The sequence below is a fragment of the Syngnathoides biaculeatus genome, chromosome 5, assembly GCF_019802595.1.
Source record: "Syngnathoides biaculeatus isolate LvHL_M chromosome 5, ASM1980259v1, whole genome shotgun sequence".
NCBI classification, from domain to species: domain Eukaryota; kingdom Metazoa; phylum Chordata; class Actinopteri; order Syngnathiformes; family Syngnathidae; genus Syngnathoides; species Syngnathoides biaculeatus.
In genome coordinates, this window is record NC_084644.1 from 13,764,482 (window position 1) to 13,782,872 (window position 18,391).

General features: G+C 45.6%; 1 protein-coding gene across 4 annotated transcripts in view; it reads left to right on the plus strand.

Moving 5' to 3' along the window:
• The window catches only part of LOC133500547 (glutamate receptor ionotropic, NMDA 2D), a 44,554-nt gene extending 35,500 nt beyond the window's left edge, over positions 1–9,054 (plus strand). For all 4 annotated transcript variants that reach the window (XM_061819353.1, XM_061819350.1, XM_061819352.1 and 1 more), the window contains one exon: positions 244–9,054. In XM_061819353.1, coding sequence (XP_061675337.1) covers positions 244–3,432 — 3,189 coding nt within the window. In that variant the 3' untranslated portion in view covers positions 3,433–9,054. The remainder of the gene's footprint in view (positions 1–243) is intronic.
• The last annotated feature ends 9,337 nt before the right edge of the window (positions 9,055–18,391 follow it).

Below are 18,391 nucleotides of genomic sequence, written 5' to 3' on the forward strand. Positions count from 1 at the left end.
TATCCTCAGAGATGAAATATTCTTGCCAAGTTGTAATTATTATATTTTTTGTATTTACATAAACGATCGTTAATCAACAACCAAATGGCAACAGCTGCTTATTTAATAGGAATTTAGGTATCTCTTGACACCTTTTTTTGAGTCTCTCCATCATTGTCATATGCCAACAGTTTTTTTGTTTTTTTTTCACTGAACTAAGATTTTTTTTGACTGTATCTAATATTTGTTTTCTCTTCTCCTCAGGGCATGTATAGCTGCTGTAGCTTTGAAAATGAAACAGCGCCAGGGGGTGCTAAATCTTTGACTTCTCATCACCACACTACTATGGTTCCTGTTCCATCTCAACCACATGTTATCTCAACGTCAATGACGAGTCCAGCTATTGCTATAGCACAGCAACAGCAACCGCCACAACAGCAATCACAGTCGGTTTACAAGTCACCTCTACCTGGTTCTCCTCCCACCGTGTTGCATTCAGGAACAGCAGTGGGTCCCTCCAGCACGCCCATTGCTGGTGCACCTCTCCCTTGCTCCACTTTCCTGCCCCGGCCAGATCGGAGATTGGCTGTGGTGGATCGCTGGAGACTGCCCAAATCTGCAACAACTACCAACCCAAGGGCTGTAAGGGGTGGTCTTCCTGATATGGGGCCTTTTGCTCAAAAAGTACCACCAAACCGGGCTACAACTGCTGGAGGAGGTGGGGGACTTGATGGTTATAAGAGATACTATGGTCCCATTGACCCTGAGGGACTGGGGCCCTGCATGGAGCAGCAGGCAGGGTCCCAGACCCCCAAGACTATGCCAAGGGGCCACCCCCAGCCCCCTCCAGCCACTGTGGCCTTCTACTCTGAAAAGAGCATGGACCATGGGGTAGGGAAGAGGTTGGTGGGTGGTGGCAGTGGAGGTCAGGGGAAAGTGGCTGTTAAACCTCTTGGAACCCCGAGACTGCCTCCAAAGAGTCAAGCCCCTCTGCCTCCTACACCTCCACTGCCACACCCCTCTCCTCCTCTTCCCTCATCTTTTTGGAGAAGACGAAGGCCCAAGAAGCCCAAAGAACCTGGAGGACCACTATACGAGAACATTCTGCCCCTAGGGCGGAGGGTAGAGGCACAAGATGGAGTGAGGGAGGGAGGAGGAAGAAGAGCATGCCCCCTCTCTCCCCCACTCTCACTCCCTGTACCAGTACCCCTCAGCCCATCCTATACCCCTCCCTCACCGTCTGCATCCTTGGACTATACATCCTCATCTTCTTCATCGACTACATCTTCAACGTCCACTTCCTTATCTGGCTCATCTTCTCGTTCCACCTCCCCCACATACTCTTATAGCTCCTCCAGGAGCACACGGGACAGGGCCGGAGGACTCGATGAAGAGGATGATGATGATGATGACGATGAGGAGCTCACAGAAGAGTCGAGCCTTCTCCTTGGCAGGGGCCGAGAGCGGGAACGCTCAATCATTCGGCCTCGTTCCTTGAGCCATGGGCGCTTGCCTCCACCTATACCACCGAGGAAACCACGCACATCCTGGGGTGACAGAGAACGTGAGCGAGAGAGGGGGGGCAGCCAACTGTCTCAACTTCAAGAGTGGTGGGCAAGCTGGAGTGAGAGAGAGAAAAGTGGAGGTGGGGCAGATGCTGAGAGGCAAAAACGTGAAAAGAAGAGGAGAAAAGAGAAGAAGAAAAAGAAAAGGAACAAAAAGAGAAAGAAAAGGGAAGAAAGGGAAAGAGAACGTGAGAGAGAAAGGAAAAGAAGAAAAGTGAAAAAGAAGAAGAAAAAGGCACTCAAGACAAAGAAAAGGAAGAAATCTACTGGGGGGAAAAGATCAGAGCCAGAAGATGGAGACATGGAGCCAGAGAGGGAAGGTGAGGTGGAAGGAGAGAGGGAAGTGGGTATCCAGGACTACTCTTCCTTTTCTGCTCAGTATCGGAGTACATTTGGAGAGAAGCGGCGAGATTCATGGGATGGAGAGCGGGGGAGAGTGGGAAGAGATGGAGGTGAGGAGGGCAATGACAGGGAAGGGGAGGACAGTGGGAGAAGTAGAGAAAGGCATTCCAAATCATCACACACTCATTCCAGACATCGTGCCCCCAGCAAGCGTTACACCAACCTGAACAAACTCCCAGCCTCAGTCAAATTTTGGGTTAACGGAAGGGGAGATGACTCAAATACTCCCCCCTCATCCCTGCACCCCTTCCTCCCATCCAGCAGGCGACGAAGAAGTGGTGGCATAGATAGAGATGACAGTGGCAGGGGAGGAGAGAGGCGTCCTTTGTTGATGCCTTATGAAAAAGAAAAAGCACAGACCAGAGAGGGGCTTTCCTTACATGAGTGGGACTCTGATGATGATGGGGATGATGACGATGAGGAAGATGAGGGTAGGGAAAGAGATAGGGATCGGGCGGGGCAGCGAGGAAGGGGGACAGGTCTGAAGCAGGGAACACTGTCTGAAACAGGGAGGGACAGGATAGAAAGAAGGGGAGAGGACAGTTACTCAGATGAAGGCTCATCAGGGGAGTTTGGCCATTTTGAAAGGTATTGGGAGGGAGGTGGCGGGAACAGCTCTGGGATAGGGGGTATAGGTGGCGGAGGGTGGTTCTTTGGCACATACCCCTCGAGAGAGAGAGGAGGCAGTATTAATAGTCGGGATGATTCCTTCCTTGGAATTAGGACAGAGGGCTGGTTTGGTACTGATTTTTGGAGTTCCGGGGCCGGTGTAGGTTGGGAATCAGGGGGAGGGAGTGGAGGACTGGGCACACAGTTGCCACCACCCCCCTCAGCATTCCCACTACCAAGGAGATACTGGTCTATGGACAAGATTCCTATTAAAGGAGAGAAAAAGTGGAAGACCGGAAGTAAGAAAAGTAAGAGGCAAGCAAGGGACAGAGTGGAGGAAGCTCGAAGGGCCACAATGTGTTCTTGTAGCCTTTACCCACATCCCCATCCCTACCCACACCCACACAGCCGCTCACACTCCTCCCATTCCAAAAGGCAGTCACTATCGCAGAGCCAGGAAGAGCTTCTCCCCCACTGCCAAAGTTTCAGCGGGGGCTCTCGGCCCCAACCTCTTCCTCCCAAAGCAGATTCCAGTCAGGCCAAATCAGGCAGCCAATCCAACCTCAGCACACAACCCACTGACTTATCACCTCAACCTCCACCGTCACCACCTCAGCAGCCATCTCTTTCTCCTACTACCCTCCCAATGCCTATCCCGCCTCCGCCCTCCTCATCTTCAGTCTCACCTCCAGCAGGAGTGGGGATGGCTGGCTCAAGCCAGATTCAGGCTTCAGCCAGTGCCAAACTCCAGTACCAGAGACTCCGTTCTGTGCCACAGCCACGAAGGTTCTACTCACCTCACCTGCCACTTAAAGCCAAGAGTCTGTGCTCGCGTCGAGGGTCAGCCCACTTCTCCAGCCTGGAAAGTGAGGTATGACAGGGGGAGATGAGAGAGGGAGACGTAGAAACGAGCACCTCTGTGATAGAGCACCATGGTGCCGTGCTTGCTGGACCCATAGACATGGCTGCCTTGGTAACCATAAGTAAGCGATTGACGGCCATCACAGCGGGCACTAATTTGGACAGTGGTTCCAATGCTGTCTTTGCTTTACACGAGAGCAACACCACCGCCACCCGCTCCCTTGTACACGTTGTAGTCAGGGCGACGGTGAGACACCACACCAGGTTAAGCTATCCCCCCTTGGATGGTTCCCAGGAGGACGAGAGTGAAGTCAAGGGCCCATTACCAGGGACAATAGCTCCAGAACTTCTCCACCGCTCAGAGTTGAGCTTTGTGATGTCATCTTCGGTTCTCCTCCCCTCACCGGGTCACAGCTAATGGATAAGTTAACTCTCCAATCTGTGAGTAATGATGTCATATTTCTACACGCTCACAAAATGTGTCATTTGCTCAAAACGTCTCCCTCCCTCTGGCGTTGAGAACAATTTGGTGGGTACAAGAGAACACCCCTTTTCCCTTATGGCACCTTTTAGCAAGAATAGTGGACTGGTTCTAGAAGATGAAGAGGTGGGCCCCTTCTTTGCTTTTGTAAATCAGTTGATACGAAAAGTAATTCAGTCACCTCTCTCATGCACTCAGTCAGCCTGATCACCTTTCACTGAGGAAGTGGAGACAATGCTACTTATATACTCTTTGACTTAGCGACACCATAAGACTCATCTAGCTCTACCCCTACCACCACCTACTCTATGTGATGTCATGTTTTATTAGAAACCAGTCGGACGGAACAGGATCCACTCCTCCATGTTGGAGTTTTTGGTCCAAGGGAAATTTGAAGAACAAAAAAGACATTAGCATCTTCATTTCTTTCTTTCTAATGTTTTTGGTTAACTTCATCTCTTATCTCCGACCTTGTTTGATGTTATGAATGTGTTTCTATCACTTGGTTAGTGTTTTAAGAAAGAGGAGGCTGGATGTGGCTCGTGATGGAAGTGGGATTTATTCAATTGTTGTGCCAACTATCCCCACTAAAGCTTATAAGTGAGATTAGTTTTCACATCATTTATTTCACAGAGAAAGTGCTAAGTTATTATTCCACAACACACCACCCTATAATCGGATCAAGGGGATGATTGGTGCAGTATGTGTAATTGGCACTAGATGGCTGCATAATATTCAAGTAAGCTTTGGAGACAATTGTGGAATTATGCTCTGTTTAATATTTGAATTTACATAATAGACAGCTGGAGGTGTGCCGCTGCTTATTGATTTTACAAAGGTGGCCGTTGGGATGATGAAGACTGGGAAAGTGCAATGCATTGGAAAAAAAAAGATATTATTTTCCACAACAACACTGTTATCCAGACAGATTTTGGAGGTGGTTTACATTAAGCACAGTTATTCATTGTACTTTTCAGGCGTATGTGCAACAGTTCTAACTGCACAATCCACAGGTCACGTTATTTGCCTGCATGTTTAAAAGCGTCACTTGTTTTTCATTGAGAGTAATTTTTTAAGGATCGAATTAGAAGATGCAGATTTTGTTGAACATTTACTTACAGTAGAGTTTATCTTCAGTTTGGAAAAATTCAACAAGATATACTGTGAATGGTTTGAGGCACACATTCAGTGACTGACGCGTCACCGAATACATTCAGTAATAACTATATTTAGGACAGACTGTATGACTGAGCAATATTCCCACCTTCAAAGTGAGAGGACACAACAGCTGAAAATTTGTGTTTAAAATGGGATATTTTTATCAGCTGGGCTCAGACATTCTGCATCTCTGATTTACTTTCAACGGGTTCAATCCAATTTTGTCGGGTGTGATTTTTAACGACATAGAGGCGGCGGCGCGTGGCTCCAACTGAGCAGTACACCTTGGAAGTGCTTTGTGTAGCACTGTCTCGTCGCGAGTCGCTCCAGAAGCCATCCACTGTGTTAACGGCGGCAGTGTTGCCAGCATTGCAATTGACAGATTCCATTTTCATCGGGCCAAGGCGTTCGCCTAATCTCTCACACTAAGACAAGCCACAGCCGAGCTCTTCTTCTACTCCAGTTGAATGTAGCTTTATCACAATGTAGCAAAATAACATCTACTTTTAGTCTTTGTAGCTTTTGGGATGCTGTTGATAATGGTTACGTGGGATGACTTGCTGTATGAGGGACTGTGCGTTACGTTTGTGCATGTTGTCACAGATTGAAGGCTTAGTTGACCTTCTCAATTTCCCCATGAACTCCTTTGCCTTTCACTTAGGGCAGACTATCTTTTTTACTTGCACTTGGATTGCTTTTTTTTTCCTGTCTGCGTGGGGGAATTTAAAAGAAAAAAAAAAATCTGTCATCATAACATCGAGCTCCTTTTTCCATTTCCACCCTTTAAAAAGTCCCCGAATAAGTGCATGTTGAACTGAAATAAATCTCAAAGATTTGTGGTGGGAGGGTTATGTTGTTCAATTGGGAGCAAAGGAAGCCGCCTTTTGCAATTTGGTATTGAGCTTACTTTCCGCTTCGTACCAATGCAAATAACCACAGCAACATTTTCAAACAACCAACAGGGCTTAAACCTGCTGTGACATTGAGCGGTATTGATTTCAATTGAGGCGCTAATTCTTAAGTCTGTGACTGCATGAACAGAAAGTGTCTCTTAAAATATTTTGCTCCTTTTTTTATTTTCTTTTATGCTGAAGAAAAAAAAAAAGAATATATTAAATATACTATGTTTTTGAGAATGTACCATGTTATACTGTGATTTAACTGAGATATTTTATTGTATTCAGATCATTTGAATTTTATCATTTATCAAGAAATATATATGTACAAAAAATATATACATATATATATATATATATATATACAAACACACACAGGTATATATATTAGTTAAGTTTGGTATATCTGGAGGAAGTGTTAGATGAGCTAGTTTTAAATGTTTTAGCTTTGTAGCAAAACTAGAAATTGAAATCCTTTTTGAATTTTGATTCCTCCTATATGACTGTGAAGACATTAGTGCCTGTGACAAAAAAAAGACAAGTAAAAGTCTTAACTCGCTATTCATCTGTATCTACTACAGCTACACTTGATTCCCCCCATCCCTCCTCCCCAAACACTGCTATGTTCCTTGGCACAGTCTGTGGTCTCTTTTTGCTATTTCTTCTTCTTTTTCTATTAGCGAGTCGTGGTCATTCTCTACTCGTTTGGGTTACGGCAGAAAGTGAGCGTATCTCATGTTAATCAGACCATCAGTTGACATTAGCAACTTGCCTTTTCCTTACCATCCCGCCATCTCTCACCTAGCAAAAACAGAGACCACTAGATACTGTGTTCTTGCTACTTTTGACTGATTGTTAATGATGATCAATTCATTGCGATATGGAATAACCTTTGAACATTGTTACTATTAATGACGTGACTGAAGTGTGTGTATCTGATGACCACGCCACTGTAGCAAGTCTGGGCTGTAACCACACCACCAGCGAGCAAACGAGGCCACAGTTGCTATGGTGTTGTCATGGCATCTTTCATGGCGTTGCCATGGTGTCCCCTGCACCACCACGACCTGGTGCCTGCTGGGTAATATACCATGAATTCCTTTACTTCCCCCGAAGCACTGATCAAAGATCCACCGTGCTCTGCTCAGTTCAGTCCTGGACGCGAGGTGGAAAAGAAAGTAGCTCATGCTAGAAGGGCGTCGACACGGCCGCTGTCTCGGCTCATCTGATCTGGACTGGACTGGTGGAGATGACATTTGTTTTTATCGTTCTCATCTTCTAATTCTTAGATTTTCAGTGTGTTTCATCTCATATCACTGATAGGCAGTCAGCAGAGCAGTGTGTCTCAGTGTGTGGCTATCATGGAGTGCTGAGAGGTTTCATGCCATTTATGCATATTGCATGTGCTCCAGTCTCATGTAAAAGCCATCTGCGGCATGTTTTCGTCGTATATTTCTCCCTCTCCATTGCTGTGTGAAATGCAGACAAAAGCTTTGGCCCGCATGCATATTTAACACACAACGCAGACCGCACTCAGCCAATGATCCTCATCGTTGAGCCGCCATCCAAAGCATCACCTCAAGTGGTCTGACTATGCCGCGCACTTGGCTTTCATAATTTAGGAGGCAATAAACCTGCACCTCAGTCAGCCGAGACAATGTCTTTGTGTATTTTCTTAGGAGATTTTTGTCTCCAGGGCATGAACGACATCTGTTCTGCTTGTTTTCTGCTGTCTGTCGCTCGTGTTTGCAGTCTGTTTGGCTTCGCACTGTCCTGCCTGTCACTCTCAGTCACTTTCCGTTTAGGCACGTCCCCTTCAATTTGTATCCTTTACTGACTTGCCCCTCTTTTGATTTACCCCGTCTTCCTAATTCGCAGTGATTTATCAGATTTACCGTCGTTTGCACAGTCCAGTCCAGCCTAGCACATTAGGCTTGTCGACTGCCTGACTTTGAAAGCAATCCTTAGTGCAGCCTCGCCACCTAATCCCCTATCTTTTGGCCTGAGACCTCGCAAGCGATACAAGTGGTGCTCCGGAATTCAAACAGGGTCCTCATTGGCTGAATCGGCCGTGAATTATATCTAGGAAATATAGGAGCACCACTGGTAGCACTCACCAGGTCGAGGGTGTTATGTACATCTTACACCATTCAGAGTTTCTCTTTCCCAGTACTTTTACCCACAGAAACCAGCGCGTGTATGTGTTTGCAGCAATGTACACATTTCTGGTCTAGTAATCTCTCTGAGGCTAAGGGCCTACTTGGGTTGCTAAGGCAGGTTTCTAGTGGAGGAATGATGTTGCTCCGAGCCCAGACTAGTCTGGTCTGTGCCCTAATTCAAATGTGTTAGTTTATTTGACATTGTCTTTCTGGGGTGGGGCTGGAGGGTCAGTGCTGCACTTACTTCTTGAGAATTGCTTCATAAAATATGATTCTCTTTAATTACCACCTGTGGTGCTGTGTTTCCTTCGATCTGTGTGTCTTGAGTGCAACTGGAAGTGGTGGACTTGAAAACATTCAGTGTGTATGTGGGGGTCAGGGATGGTATGATCGTCGATACTGGTGAGTCCGCTAAACTGACATTTCACTCACTTAGTGGGGTGCATTTTTTTTTCAGGATGCAGGATGATCAGCTCAATTTCGGCGAGGCTTTCATGTCCTGTCTGTCATACTTTGATTTGATGTAGTCTGACCAAACACAAACCAACTCCTTCATTCTAAAAAAACACTCTGCCTCAGATTCTTCAGCCAACATCGGCTCTGTGATCGGCTCCATCGCCATGACAACAAACACATGGGCTCGTACAACTTCATAAACAGACCGCCAATTGTGAAACAACACCTAAAAAGCGCCTGACACATGAACCCCTACAGACACTTGACTGGCAAGGCTATTATGCAACGCTCTACCCACCACCCTCAATCCCGCGGTTCTGTGATCTGCTAATTACACGTTTTGTCACTATGATGGGCTAATGGCTAATTGCATTGTGATGCCTTTGACTGTACACCCACTAATGACTTCACGCTCTAATAAGGTTGAGTTACAGACGTTTAGATAGCATTGTCCCGAACACTGACATGAGGTCAGTGCTACACGTTTGCTCTCCGAAGGCTAATAAGAGACGTGACTTTTAAAAATAAAGTCCCTGTAAAGTGAAGATAAATGTCTCTAAAATTTGACACATGAAAGGAAAGAATGCCCAGCATGCCCTCGGAATTTGCTTAAACTATGTCCTGCTCAACTGTTAACTGTTGATCTAACACCACTGCTTTTAGCTGGAAAAATGGTGTTACTTCGTTTAGCATCTCTCTGTAGCAGGGTGCTCAATGCGTCGATGGATCGCGAGGCAGTCTTGGTCGATCGCGGGACGGCGTGGCCAGAAAAAAAAAAAAGACGTCAGCCAATGTTACCTCTAAACTGCGCGCGTGCGCAGTCTTTGCAAATATTCTGCGTTGCGCGCAAAAAGAAGATGCATATTTTTCTAAATCTAATGGAAATTGAAAGTATAACATACAGCTATTCAGTTTGCGGCATTTTGCAATGTGATTCAATGAGTCTGGGATGACTGGTTATTACATCCAATGGCACAATTCACATACGTACTGTAAAAATGAAAAAAAGAAGCCCCTGCTTTCTTTTAGGCAGCACACGGAACTTTCTCTAACAACGACTGATGCTCCGCCACACTCTTTACCTTGCATTACCACCCCCCACTGTTAAAGACGTACACTCATAATTACCAATGTTACAGTACTTATGCAGCCCATCAATCTGTTTTATAATGACAGCATCCACCACTGGTGCTTTAGTTAGCAACACAGTCTAGGCAACGTAGAGTAAACACGAGCTAGACATGCTGCTTATGTTTACTTTCGATATTAATGGTGAAAGTTAAAAAATAAATGCTGTTGTTTTAACATGCTATGACTGTCGGAATGTGTGAATAATTGAAGCAAAAGTGGTTAAACTGGACGAGATTTTCTCTTTTCTGATTGGGAAAGGTCTGGTCTGAAGCCAAAGTAGAAAGTGCAGGATGAGATGATATGTAATTTTAAAATGCCACCTTGTCACAGCCTGATCCGGAATGAAAGCACAGACAATACAGTGCACAAAAAGCTAATTCTGTATTTTAAATATAGGAGGCAACATAACATTAACCTTAAAACGGTTTGGAAGCATCATCACCCCCCATGTCCTCGGTAGCTTGCGAGAGGCTTGCTGCTTGAAAAGTAGATCTTGGGGTGAAAAAGTCTGGGCACCCTTGTTCTATAGCTACACATAACTGCAGGTTTTAGCTGCAAAAATATATCTCTTTAAGGTCTTTGGTGGCTGGAATATAGCACACAGATTCATCTCGTGGCTTTTCCACAGCGGGAGCTGATCTAAAGTGGACACACCGGTGTGAGCATGCCAGACTTAAATGTGCGTGAGAAGTTTTTGTTTTGTTTGTGTGGGAAGGTGGGGGATATGCGAGTAAGAGCATTTTTTTTGGGGGGGGGGGATTATGTGTGTCAGACTTTTGACAGGTTTATTTTTATTTATTTATTTATTTTTACTGTGAGGGGTTTCTTGGTGTAAGTGAGAGGATTTTGGGTGTGCCGGTATGTTTTTTTTTTAGTGAGCAAGAGATTTTTGTGTCTGCGTGACACAAAATATAGACCCGTTTCTTAGTCCCTAGAGGTATTTCACAAAGTGGAATCCCCAAAGACTCTGAACGTAAGAAAATCACAAACAGAAGTCAAATAGTTTTCAGGGATTGAAAGTGATCAGCCAGTCATGCACATGAATACAATACATTGCAGAAGAAAACAGGACCGTTTTGGCTTTTATCATGCGTGCAGTGCCGCAGGGTTCTACAACTTATCGGCTTGATCTCTGAGGTCCTTTCTTCTGGTGTTTTTTTTTTTGTTTTGTTTTGTTTTTTATTTTCCCGTCACACAGATGACCTCTCGCGTCCTCTCTTTCCACACAAACCCCACATGGCCACGAACACAAGCAAATGAGCTAAATGACCCACCACACTCTGTGTGTGTGTGTGTGTGTGTGTGTGTGTGTGTGTGTGTGTGTGTGTGTGTGTGTGTGTTTGTTTGTGTTATAGAGAATGGCAATTAAGGGTAAGTTGGAAGAAAACTGTTTGCACAAACGTGTCTTGTGTGGGCAATGGATATTAGCATACATAATCAATGACTCTTTGTACGCGTATACAGTATATGTAATAGTATAATAATGATTGTGGCATGACTGCAAACGTGTATGACTGAATTTCCCTGACAACTAAAAGTTTGGTCTTTGCATGAGTACTTGTTTCATTCCACTGTATGTCAAATGTGTGTACAATATTTCATTTGGATGGTATGTAAAATGGTGCCTTGAGATATGAGCTATTGTTGAGAGGACGTTTTTGTTTGTTTTGACTTGTTTTCAGGAGCTGCATGCAGGCAGTGAACTGTAAATACCAAATAGAGAACAATTCGTCATAAATGAGGCTTCCAGCTGTTTACTCCCATTTCAGGATTACGGTCAAAATAAACATCAAGCAATATAATTACATGTTAGGAATTCAAAATAATTGAACTACCTTGCCCTAAAAATGGGCCACTAGCTTAATCCTAACATGTAATAAAAATGGAGGTTGACGTGCTGATTATTAGCATCGATAGGTGCTGTGTTGTTACCCACTAAGCAACAGCTATTTGAATGCAAACAGTGGAGCAGCACATACAGAGACAATATAATAAGGCTTATATTCTTTTGAATAACAGGGCCTTTTCTTTTGTATGTAGGACTGTACAGTACTACAGTATTATACTGCCCCCGGTGGCCAAGGCTGGCAAGCCTGAAGGAGTAGCCCAATGAATTGGAACATTAAATCATGATGCATAAGCTTTTAATGTTTAATTCTTTATGTTCTCTTAAATTATGCTATTATTCTGTTTTTATACAAAACAATAATATGGAGTGCTGTTTTCTTAATTAAAAAAATACACTGTACTTTACTAATACAAACTTTTTTGTTTTTTTTGGTGATTCTGTGCAGGTGGAAGGAATTGATATAACTTCCATTCATTTCAAAGTGGAAAGATGATTTGAGACATGCGTGTTTTGAGTTACGATTGTGGTCCGTATCTCAAGACACCACTCTGCTCTTTTCATGCTCACATGATCGTTCATGAAGATTTCATGGAAATATGAACATTTGCTGTAGACAGTATGTTCAACATCACGTCAGGCCGAGGACACATTGATTATGCATGCTACATCCTTGTTTGCCTTTGTGTGTGCAAACACTAATGCACAATCATCTAAATCCCTATCTAAATGTCTTTACACAGTCACACGTCCCAGCTCGCCCTCCTTACGACCAACCATGGATGACCTGGTAGGTAAAAATCTTTACATTTGAGGGACTCAGTTGAAGGTAAAGGTCAATGTGAGGGTTAAAATTAGCATTTGGTTAACGCTACTCTCGGGAAAATAAATGAAATGTAATGTAATGTGCTGTGAGGTGACAGAAAGTCAATTGTGAGCGTGCGTGTGTGTGTGCATTTGCTTAATGCCACAGACCCCCCCAAGGGAATTCATCCTAGAACACAGGAAAGAAGATTAAGATATCTTCCGTCTTTACCTTGTTCTCCCATCACCTCATTAGCCAATCAGCTCTCCTGGCTTCAACCTGGGCCCCTCCCTACGTCGACCGTTCCCTCAAGCCCATTTTGTTCACAATCTCTTTTTTCGCCACAGCGGCGGTGCCGACACCGCTCTGTCATCCTCATCTGAGGATTTGACTTCTTATTAGCATTCTAGATGTGAGTGCGCCTTTCAGCTCGCATTTTGTTTATTGGTTTTGGATGTGACCTAAATCTCAGTGAACTCAGCGGGGACATGATCACCCAAAGACAAGTATTAATTTATCTAAATAATAATAATCTGTTATGTACATTTAATTTTGGTGTATTTTTCTACCAAGGGCAATGTAATGCTTCTTCTGGTCCTTCGATTACATCCTTAGAGTCCTACATTATGCACTAAAAAAGCACCTTTTCATCAAGTTATGCTGGATTTGGGTAGTAATGAAGCAATTTGTACTATTTTATCCTGATATTAGAAGTAAAATATAGGGATATAAATTAGGCAGAACGGTGGTTCAGCTGTGTTGGCCAAACAGTTCTGAGGTCCAGGGTTCGATCCCAGCCCCGCCTGTGTGGAGTTTGCATGTTCTCCCCGTACCTGGGTGGGTTTTCTCTGGGCACTCTGGTTTCCTCCCACATCCCAAAAATATGCAGCATTAATTTGACACTCTAAATTGCCCCTAGCTGTGATTGTGAGTGCAGCTGTTTGTCTCGATGTGCCCTGCAATTGGCTGGCAACCAGTTCATAGTGTACAACGCCTCCTGCCCGTTGACATCTGAGATAGGCTCCAGCACTCCTGTGACCCTTGTGAGGATAAGCGGCTAAGAAAATGGATGGATGGATGATAGCAATAAAGATTTAAAACAAAACAATACAGAAAATAGCTCATTCACTGCTCTAGATTTGTACATTGGTTAACTGGAATCTAATGGTTTGCTGCCACTGACACACTATATATACCTGTCACGTCCCATCGGAACGAGAGTAGGACCCAAATGCAGGAACTCGGAAGACGCAAGGTAGTTCACGAAGAGACACGTTTATTGTATGCAGGGGTCGGGGATCGAGCAGGCAGTCCGGTGCAGCAGCGGTAGTTGTGACGTCGGGCGAAGACAACAGATGAGCGGACAGGCAGGAGTCGGTACACAGGGAAACAATCAACGCAGGCAGAAGTATCAAGGAGTCAGGCTTACAAGGTTGGTCGGAGAACGGACGAAGGTCGGTACACACAGGTTCAATCAGGAATACGAGAGTGCTGGAACGGGACATAAAGCTCAACGAACTGTCGGAGGACCAGTCGTCACCGGGTCCTATATATACGGGGGATGATCAGCCCGCATGAGGCACAGGTGTGTGCCTCCCAATTAGTGCAGCCGCACGGGCACCCGCACAGCTCGTGCTGAAGCGGCAGGATCATGACAGTACCCCCCCCCCCCCAAAGGCACGGCTCCCAGACGTGCCTAAATGAAAAAACTGACACTAATTAACACAGGCAGGGGTGGGCGGAAGGGGGTCCGTAGGAGGGCACCCCCCCCCCTGAACCCCAGACTGGTGGCCATCCAGGCCACCAAACACGAGGCATCCGAGTGGACAGGTCAGGAGGACGACCCGGATGCCAAGCACCAGGGTCCCCACGGGGCGATCCGGGCGGACGACCTCTGTGAGGAGCCAAACGGCGAGGCAGGAACCAGAACGAGGCAGGCAACTGCTCTGGATGAGAACCTCCCACGCCGTGGTTGCGAGACGACCATGGACTGGTCGCCACCGAGGCTTGGTCAGGAAGCGGCTGGGAGCCATCTGGAGCGAATAGGATGATGGAGAGAAGGACCAGAGCAATGACCACCACCCTCCCGTAGTCTCTCCAGCTCCAGGGTGGCTCCACAGAACTCCCCAGCTCCTCCTGGACAGGAACATGAGAAGGCGGCGCCAGTACCGCCCCCTCCTGGACAGCAACTTGAGAAGGCGGCGCCAGTACCGCCCCCTCCTGGACAGCAACTTGAGAAGGCGGCGCCAGTGCCGCCCCCTCCTGGACAGCAACTTGAGAAGGCGGCGCCAGTGCCGCCCCCTCCTGGACAGCAACTTGAGAAGGCGGCGCCAGTGCCGCCCCCTCCTGGACAGCAACGTGAGAAGGTGGCGCCAGTACCGCCCCCTCCTGGACAGCAACTCTAGAAGGCGGCGCCAGTACCGCCCCCTCCTGGACAGCAACTCTAGAAGGCGGCGCCAGTACCGCCCCCTCCTGGACAGCAACTTGAGAAGGCGGCGCCAGTACCACCCCCTCCTGGACAGCAACTTGAGAAGGCGGCGCCAGTACCGCCCCCCTCCTGGACAGCAACTTGAGAAGGCGGCGACGCCATCGCCCCCTCCTGGACAGCAACTTGAGAAGGCAGCGACCCCGTCGCCGCCCCCTCCTGGACAGCAACTTGAGAAGGCAGCGACCCCGTCGCCGCCCCCTCCTGGACAGCAACTTGAGAAGGCGGCGCCAGTACCGCCCCCTCCTGGACAGCAACTTGAGAAGGCGGCGCCAGTACCGCCCCCTCCTGGACAGGAACGTGAGAAGGCGGCGACGCCATCGCCCCCTCCTGGACAGCAACGTGAGAAGCCGGCGACGCCATCGCCCCCTCCTGGACAGCAACTTGAGAAGGCGGCGAGGCACAGGTGTGTGCCTCCCAATTAGTGCAGCCGCACGGGCACCCGCACAGCTCGTGCTGAAGCGGCAGGATCATGACAATACCGTAATTCCTGGCCTACAGAGCGCACCTGGTTATAAGTTTCACCCAGTACATTTGTAAAGGGAATACCATTTGGTACATGCATAGGCCGCAGTCGTGTAAAAGCCGCAAGTGCCCACATTGAAACCCACAAGAAAGAGGTACACAGAGAGTTTAACGCTAGCGCCGCCGTGCTAACGCTAAATAACGGTAGCACTGCTGCACGAATCCTAGCGCCACGGCGCTAACAGGGCCAGTTAAAAAAAGCAAACTGGTAAAAATGACTGAGACATGGCAGTAACACACTAGTGCAGCGCTAACAGGGCTGGACCAGTAAAAGTAATTTCCTCGGCACATATATTTGGTCTCACTCTTACCTTTTCCGCTCGTCTTACCTTTTCCGCTCGAATTCACCTCGCGGCCGTTAGAAAAAATGCACAAATTAGCTGCATCACCGCATGAACCGTAGGGTTGAAAGCATGTGAAAAAAGTCACAGTTTATAGGCCGGAAATTACAGTATGCTAAGTGTCTTTTTAGATAAATTGATTTTCCATGGTACACCTGATGATCTCTCACTGGCCCAACGAATGCAGCTTTCTATCCTTATTTTGTATCTTTCCACATTGTTTAAACAGTTTAAATCTTGTTGAAATTGGTTCTGAAGTTTTGGCGTAATGTAAATACAAGCCTCCTCGCCAAAGATAATAATGTTCTGGTTTCGTTTAAAAGTACTGTGCCCTTGTCCTGCAATGTCCCATGTTGTGATTGCAACTCAGTCCTTTTTAGCACTATTTGTTGTAGAGGTTTGATGACCAACAATGAAATAATTACACGCCGAGTGGTTGTTCACACTTAGTTAGTGGCTCGTGTTGACGCTCGCCTAATCGCCTGCCAAATGTCTCCACTCACCGTCACGGACGTTTATCGGTATTCTGCCAAAAAAGCACAGCAGACCATCCTCCATTTAAGATGATGCAAATTGAAGCGCGTCCCAACAGAAAACAAATACAAATTAAGAGCATCTTTGGAGGAGACACGTTTCCCAGGCAGATATGATTAACCCGGCCGCCGCGTCACCCTCGATTCCACCAAGAGAAAAAGTCAGATTTGCTTAATTCCACTGGAGACGACACCGCCAGACACCCAGGTAGAAGCCGGGTTGGAGGGAGCGCTTGTTAGGTAATAATGGATGCGTGTAATTGGTGAAGTGCTGATCGCTTCACCTTACACACACAAAAAAAAAGGATTCCATCAGAGGAGAATTTTCTGTTCCATTAATCTGTGTTCAGAAATAATAGGTTTGCATTCTGTAGAGAGAGAGAGAGAGGGGCGAGGGTGGGTGGTGGGGCGAGCTGTTAGTGTCATTGACTGCACCATTCACTGCTTGAAGTAGGTTTTCAATGTCATTCATAAATGATCTTTTCTCCATTACAGTAATTCTGTATGCCCACCTATGATTTGTTTTACAATCACGCCATCAAAAACAATTTCACAAAAAGCATATATATTTAGATAATGATAATCTCTTTTCACTTTACTCACAAATGTACTTGGTGTGAAATCTGAGTCTGCCTAATGATTCTACAAATTAATATACTCACGGGAAGTGACATCACATGTATTAATCTGTTGTATAGACAAGGGTTCATTGTACCTTCTGCTGTGTAGTTGAAGAGTTGTTAATTCTTCTGCCTGTCGCTATAGTTTGCTGGCGTAGGTATACAAAGATATATATATATATATATACATATTTGTATTAAATAAATCATATTTTTCTCATTTTAGGACCTGGGATCAAAACCTGCTTCAAAAAGGCATTTTAAGGTGAGGCGGTGTCACCTCCTCATCACGGAAGACTTCTGAGGTGTGTAACTCTATTTACTCCACACTAATGCTGTTCTGAACGTGCATTGCTAATTGTTTTACCAGAAGTGTGGAACATTTACAATGTTTTACCGAAATTGATCACTCTCTAAGATATTAACAGGAGTATATTTGACTTCAGGTGGGAGGTTTCAAATGTCAAAAAAAAGGAAAAAAATTGCACTCTGATTCATGAAAACCCTCTGTGTGACCTGACAGAAGTACATGACCACAAACATTTGCAAGAAGACAGAATTTGTCCCTGCCTCCATTGAGTGACTATAATTTGCAACAAACCACCGTAACCGAAGAAAAACAAATGAAAAAAAAAATGCGCCATGACTTTTATTCATTTTACACAAATAAGGGATTTGGTGAAACGAAAACATGTTTCTCATAACTGTTAAAAGCGAAGAAAAATTACAAAATTTTGGTACAGATTTTTTACCAAGATAAAAAGAAGCAATCAATTTCGCAAGAAACATGAAGTACACACTCTTCATTTGCTTTTGTGGGCCACATAATGTGATATTGCATCTTAAAAGTGAAAAAAAAAAAATTTTAAATAAGGCTCTTTACTACCAGGGGCACACATATGTCACTTGCACATTTTACTCATTTTTCAGTTATTTTTGACGGTAGTCGGAGACCGTTCATCCGTGATCAGACAAATGAAAAGTTTAAGTCTACCCAGACACAAAATGAAGTCGATGATAGTTTTTTTTTTTTTTTTTTTTTTTGAGCAGAGGCAAATCTCATATCAAGTCCGATCAGCTGGCGGTTCCACATGATTAATGCTGAAATGACATATATCATTGTCAGACAGCACATGTTCACACTGACTGGCATACTGATGACTCCACATACAAACACACGTTTCATGCACGCTGGCGCTTTCTTATCTGGTTTGCTGACACCATTTTGCTCTCTAACAATCTTGCTAATTATAATTGTTAATTAATTCTCTGCCAGTGTCCTCATCAGGAGACTAATAGCCTACATTTCCATTAATTAGACCTTCAGCCCTTTGCTCACTCTCGCAGTCTCTCTGTCCCTCTCCAATTCGGACCTTTGTCCCTGCCTGCCTGCTCGAATCCCTGCTCTCAGCCCTGCCCTCATTACCGCCCTCATCCCTGCCTACGTCTTGTTCCTCCCAGGTTGAGCAGTCGTCACACGCGCAGTGTAATTAATTGCGACTAGATGTCTTGGTTGACAGTCTGGTCTATTGGCTGCTC